A 6604-nucleotide genomic window follows, 5' to 3' on the forward strand; every position below is an offset into this window, starting at 1 on the left:
CTGCTGGGACCCCTGAGTGACCCCCTCACTGGCCTCACCTGCTTTTGTTCCTGTGCTCCTGCCTGGCAGTAAGTGTGCCATTTAATCATTCATGTCAGACCACGGCACGTCCCTGCGTGACCTCAGCTGGGGGCTCCGCCAGGGCCTTCTCATGGAAGCCCATCGTGTACCCATGCTTGTATACCAGCCTCTGAGCACACTGGCTTCCTTTCTTTCCCAGAAGCACAGGAGCCAGTCCCACCTCAGGGCCTCTCTCTTGCTCTTCCCTGCCTGGAATCTCGTCCCCTGGGGCTTGGTGTGGCCAGTTGGTCCTCATCATTCAGGCCTCACCGCCCCCCCCACCCCGCAGAGTCTCTTCCAGGCGAGGCCAGGTGACCTAAACAGAAGTCCGCTCTCCCCCACCCTCTCTATGGCCTGCTCTCTGCCGTTATTGGGTAGGTATTTGTTCTCTTCGTATTATCTGCCCTCCCTGGCCCCTAAATTACGAACTCCAGGGTTCACTGTGTGTCCCCAGAGCCCGGGCCAGAGCCTAACACCAAGCGGGCTCCTGCTGCGTAGTTTTAGAAAGAACGAGTGACCTGCTTCTGCTTTGGCCAGGGGCTGTCACTCAGCAGCAAGCTGAGTCCTCCGAGCTTGCTTCCCGCATATTCCAGGAACACTGCCCTGCAGTTCTCCTCCCAGACCTGACCCACCGTGGCTTCCCTTGTTCCCAGGGAGAACTGAGACATTGCAGGCAGGAGGGAAGGGCCTGGGGAAGTTCTGTCTGGGCTGTCTGCTTTAGAAAGACCTGCTCCGAGTCTAGAGCAGAGAGGCTGGCAGGGGCTGCCTGGGCGCCCGAGGACTGACAGGGCGGGGGCGTCAGCTGGAGTTGCAGGGAGCTTGGTCCCACCCTCCCCTCTACCTCCTGGGCCTCTGACCTTGAGCAGTGGGTATTATGCGACCTTGACCAGGAGAACTGCAGCCACCAGCAGTCCTGTCACCAAGAGGGGCCAGCTTCTTGGCAGGAGGGCAGACCCTAAGGAAAGTCGGAGGAGCCAGTGAATGAGGGAAATGGGAGCATGTCCCTCACCCCGACTGCTTAATGGCAGGCGAGATGCCACCAGGCTCCCCCCACAAGCGCCCTGGTTTCATCACCAGCCCCTCCCTCCCCCAGGCCTTGTTCTCCTGCCCCAGCTGCACTGGCTTCCTGGCTCATTTCAATGTGACCCCTCACAGCCCCTGCCCGGCGGGGCCTGCCCACCTCCAGCCAGGAACCCACGGGGGCTGCCACCTTGCCAGCTCCCAGGTGACCTTTGCCCCTGAGATGGGTCAGGGCTGGAGTGAGGGTATGTGTGTGGGAAGCTGGCAGAGGAAGACTTTAGGAAGAAAGGAGCCCTCATGTGGCCATGGAACCTGGAGGTGGACTTCACCTGGAAGGCCTGTCTTGTGGGCAAACTGCTAGCCCCTCTGGCCCTCAGCCTCCCCGCCTTAAACAAGGCTGCTCACATCCACCTGCTCTCCTGTCTGCGCAGCCAGGATGCACAAAGTTGCACTGTAGTATGTCAGGGGCCGTGGGAATGTCAGGGACTCGAGATGTTCCCGGGAGCCAGGGACAGGGAAAGAGAAGATGACACCTAGTGGCAGGCTGGGCACCCTGGTCAGAGCTGTGCAAGCACACATCACCTGCAACTGCCTGGAGGCGCAATGGGTGCAGGTGGAGGGCAGGGGTGCACCTGAGGGGGTCGTGGTCAGCGAGGTGCTGAAGACCCTGTCGCCGGCCTCGGAGCTGAGTGTGGGCAGCTGGGTGCTGAGGAGCCCGTCGCCGGCCTCCTGGAGCGTGGGCAGCAGGGTGCTGAGGAGCCCGTCATTGACCTCGGGCGTGATGCCCAGCAGTCTGCACATGAGCTCGTACACATGGACGCTCTCAAAGGGCTCCACCTCCAGGCCCCTCTTGAAGCTGGGGCCCACGGCCCGGAAGATGGTCTTCATGTCCATGACGTTGTTGTCGAAGCCGTGCTCCCCGTTGTTGAACTGCACGTTCAGTCTCTGCGGGAAGGGAGGGTCCCGAGTGAGTTCTTGCTGGCCCTCCCAGCCCACCCCACCCTCTCCACCAGCACTCTCTGCACGGCCCTGCATTGGCAGAGGACCCGTGGAAGGAGTTCAAAGTGGGGGGGTGGGTGGGAAGGATTCTGAGCCTCAGTTTCTCTGAATTCTTAGCCCCCAAAGATCAGTGGCTTAAAGAAGGAGCCTTAGCGAAGACCCCGTGACATGAATGGAGACCGCCAAGTAAATGGGGTGGAGCTTCAGCCCAAGGATGCTTGCTGGGCTCCTTTCCATTGCTGGGCGCCCCAAACATCAGTACTTCCTTTCCCAGATTTCCTCCCCTGCTCTGTGTCTTTCTTCCCACTCAGCCTCCCCGGGTTCTTTGCTCTCACCTCTTCCGTGTCACTTTTACAGCTAATCTTCCCGCACTTTACCCTATACACATGTGCACACACAAACACATATATGCGTGCACACGTATGCACACATGTACACACAGGTATGCAATGCACGTAAACCCCCCACTCCTGTTACACAGTGCAGGTGTGTCCCTTTGGGGGCTGACACTCCTCAAATTAGGGTCTGGCTAGAAACAGGGGGTGCTTTTTACAGAACTGGAAAGAGACCCAGCAGCCCAGGGAAGCACCTGCACCCCCAGAGACTCACCCCATGGATGACATAGCCGAGGTCACTGTACATAAGCAGGGGGGTGATCCTGGGGTGGCTGGCGTAGTGGAAGGACTTGGGGAAGAGCTCCTTCTTGTAGACGTGGAGTCTGGGGTGGGCGTCCTTGAGGACCTCATATACTTTCTCCAGCTTTCCTTCCTTGGGGAGCAGCATCCCGTTTGGTCCGTAGTCTAGGAGCTCGAACTCAATGTCCTTGAAGGTGAAGTTGGCGATCTTGTGGATCTCCACCAGGTCGCTGGCTTTCTTGTTGACAGTGCCCATGCCATGGTCAGACACAATGATCAGGTTGAGGCTGCTTTCCAGGCTGCTTTTCCTGATGCTGTCCCGGAGGTAGCCCACGGTCCTGTCCACCTGCATGACCATCTTCTTCCTCTCCTGGGACTCGGGGCCATACTTGTGGCCTGTGGAGTCTGGCTCCCCAAAGTAGAGGGTGACCAGGTCCAGGCCCTCGTCTGTGAACCACTCCATCACAGTGTCGATGTTGGCCCTCCATTCCACCTCGTTCTTGTAGTTGTGCAGGGCGCCTTCCTTCCGGCTCAGCGTCACGGCCTCGCCTTGGTAGGTGACATTCCCGCCCGGGTAGAAGAAGGAGCCTGTCTTTAGGCCCTGCCGGGGGAGGCGGTGTCAGTGCCACGGGCCCCCTCCCACTTGTCCCCTGGCTGTCATGAGCTGCTGACGCATCTGCCCTCACCGCCTGCCCTTGCTCTGCCCACTCACCCATCCCTGCCCCTAACTGCAGGCACGGGACTTTGTATTCTCTGAAAGGCCTTTCATAGCTCTTACGTTATTAAGGCTGATACTGATTTTATAGAGGAGAGAGCAGGTGCCTAGTGGACTCGGCACTAATGAGATAGTAGATATAAAAGTATCCCAGATATGCTGCGTCCTCATCGACACTGTGGCCCTAGGTCACAGTGCTGCCCCAAGAGCCCTCCCCTTCTGGCCTGCAACCCGGCTTCTGCCTGCTATACTCTCGTCCAGCTGTGTGTCCATCGGCCCCTCCACACACCGCCCATGACCTGCCCTTCTAGCCTTCAACCGGGCCATCCGTCTGTCTTTCCATAAACCGATTGCTCTTTTATTTACAGGTCCATCTGTCCTCACAACCATCTGTCCATGCATGCCCCCTCTGCCTGGCCACTCCCACTGGCCATTCTTCCTCGAGATGCCAAGTTCTTGGCTATGCTTTCTGCAAGTCAGCCTGGTGTCTGGTAGCTCCTTCCAGAGTGAGGGGACTCAGATATGAGTGGATGCCTTGCCTATGAGGTGGGGGTAGCCTCTGAAGTTTATTCTGGGCTCACCTTGAAAAACATTCATTTGAGTTTGTTGCCAGGAAGCCCAGAACATTGCAAGATGCTGGGGTCCTGGGCTTTTCACTAGGATGACCCACCTCTTTAGAATAGCTGCCTGGCCCTGAGAGGCATGCGGGAGGGGAACAGTACGAAGCCATTTCATTGTTACCTGCCTTTTTGTGGAGTCACATTATTTTCCCCGCGGCCCCCTTCCCACCAGTACCGAAGTCCAGATTTCACTCTGGTTGGGAGGATGGAAAAACCCCTCTGGGTCCCAGGGCTCCAGGGAGGGCTGGGCAGGCTGTGTAGCTGCCGGTGGGTCCTCATGGGCATCAGGCTCCCACCTCCCGTGGGACCCCACTCAACACCCCTCTGTGCCGGGAGTGTCGGACTCCCAGGGCGGAGACTGGGCCTGCCATGGATGTCACGTGGTCATGGCCTCGTTGGCTGGGTCCCCCTCCCACCCCCCCCATCTGTCCGAGTGGGTGTGGGTGCAGCATTACCTGCCTTTGGGCTGTGATCCAGATGGGCAGGCTGCCGTTGTCCCACCACCTCTGGATGCCCAGTGTGGCGCGGTAGGGCAGCTTCACCTTGCTGCTCGTGTTGTAGAACATGTTGTGAACCACCCCGTGGTTCTCGATGTATTTGCCTGTGGGGTGGGTGGGCACGTAGAGGAAGTGGTGGGAGGGCAGGAAACAGCCAGGGCAGCGGGGAAGCACATGCCGCCATGGGAGCCGGGCTGGGCCGTCACAGCCACATGCTCTGACTCAGAGATTGTGCTTCCACTTTGAGCAGCTTACCCTGCAGCTAAACACGCACAAGGGCGCAAATACACACGTGCCGGGATATCGTTTGCAGCCTCGTTGGTTTTAGCAAAGGGTTGGGAGCAACCTGGCTGGCTATCAGGAGGGAACTAATTAAATAAATTATGGCCCAGCCATGACATAAAATCCCAGGCAGGCAGATAAATGAACCAAGAGGAGGCAGGTTTTATAATTTATTGTTTTCGTGGGCAAAATGCCTGTGTGTGAGTTCAGAAGGTGGAAAAGGCGGGGTGATGAAGAGCTCGCCTCCTTTCTCCACATCCCCATTGTGGCATGTTAAGTAAGGAGGTGACATGCAAAAGGGAGCACCAGGTGCCTCCGTTTGTGTGTGGAAGGGTCTGTGGTCATGGGAATGCTGGTGTGAGAATAAGCTGTCTGTACCGAATCATGTGCCCCAAAGTTGTGTCCACCCGGAGCCTCCAATTGTGACCTTGTTTGGAAATAAGGTCTTTGCAGATGTAACTGGTTTTGTTAAGATGAGGGCATTCTGGATCAGGGTGGGCCCTAAATCCAATGACAGGTGTTCTTATAAGAAGAGGAGAGATACACAGGGGGGAGATGGCCATGTGACAAGGGGGCAGGGATTGGAGAGCTGCGGCCACAAGTCGAGGAACGCCTGGGCCACCAGAAACTGGGAGAGGCAGGAAGGATCCTTCCTTACAGCCTCCGGAGGGAGGGTGGCCCAGTGACACCTGGATTTTAGCCTTTTAGCCTAAACAGAGCAATAATGGGTTCGAGGGTGGCTGAGAGGGGTGAGCAGTGGAAGGAGCAGGAGCCTCAGGCTCATCTCTCCTGCCTTTCTGAATCCTGGCCACCCTCACCTCCACCAGAAGCCCTCCCAGGTTGTCACCCTGGCTGTGATCACTGTTTAAACTGAGACACCCAGGTGTTTTTATCTGCCTTCTATCCGTTGCCACCAGCGGTAAGGGTTGCTGACCCCCCACCCCGCCTTGGCCGTGCCATGTCTGCCCAGTGAGAGTCTTCCCTCCTTGGTCTTTCCTTGGCCTCTGGCACCACGAGCCCCATGGGTCAGGGCTCCATGCATGTGCTCGGTTCCCTTTGTTGGTTCCCTGGTTTCTCAGCTCTCCCCCCACCCCCAAGCCCCACCTGAGGCCAACACTCACCGGTGACCAAGGTGAAGTGGCAGGGGCTGGTCATGGTGACAAAGGCTGGAGTCATGTAGCGAGCCTTCACCCCGTCGAGCGCCATGGCGTCCAGGTTGGGGGTGTGCACGTCCTGGTCATAGTTCCAGCGGAAACCATCGAAGGACACCAGGAGCAGCTTGTTCCGGGACCCCTGCCTGCGGATGGGTGCCCCTGACGCTGGAACCAGGAGGGTGGCCAGAGCCACGGCGAGGAGGACAGCCGGGCCTCCCATGATGGGTTCTCCAGACATGCAAGGACCCAGGCAGGTTCCTGCTGAGGAGCAAAGTCCCAGGGTCACTGGGCAAGTCTTATCCTGTGCAACTGAAATGAGACTGTGCACGTACCTGTGCCTTAGAGAACGGCCCCCGGCCACGTATCCTCGCCTGGCCCTCACGCGCACCTGCCTTTATTGCCAGCGGATCTCTCTGGGCTCCGTGCCCTGCCCCCTTCGTGCATAAGTGTCTTTACAGGAAGCATGGGGACCATTCCCGAAGGCTTGGAGAGCAGAACGGACCCACTCCATCGGGAAAGCCTGTGTCCCCACCCCAGCTCTCATAGTAACTCCTGTCCCTGTGCCCTGCTCACTCTGCTCCCAGAGCACCTGGATGGGAGCCCCTCCTCCAGACCATACTTT

The 6604-nt window shown here is 58.2% G+C and overlaps 1 protein-coding gene across 1 annotated transcript; it reads right to left on the reverse strand.

Moving 5' to 3' along the window:
* Window positions 1-932: 932 nt before the first annotated feature.
* Window positions 933-6202, reverse strand: ENPP7 (ectonucleotide pyrophosphatase/phosphodiesterase 7; the record flags this gene model as incomplete). Its single annotated transcript, XM_079725939.1, has 5 exons — window positions 933-1015; window positions 1803-2025; window positions 2689-3315; window positions 4505-4650; window positions 5950-6202. 5 exons carry the CDS (start codon window positions 6200-6202, stop codon window positions 933-935), a joined length of 1332 nt encoding a protein of 443 aa, XP_079582065.1.
* Between the last annotated feature and the right edge of the window lie 402 nt (window positions 6203-6604).

The sequence above is a fragment of the Hyperoodon ampullatus genome (assembly GCF_949752795.1).
Source record: "Hyperoodon ampullatus genome assembly, chromosome: 19".
In the NCBI taxonomy this organism is placed as follows: Eukaryota; Metazoa; Chordata; class Mammalia; order Artiodactyla; family Ziphiidae; genus Hyperoodon; species Hyperoodon ampullatus.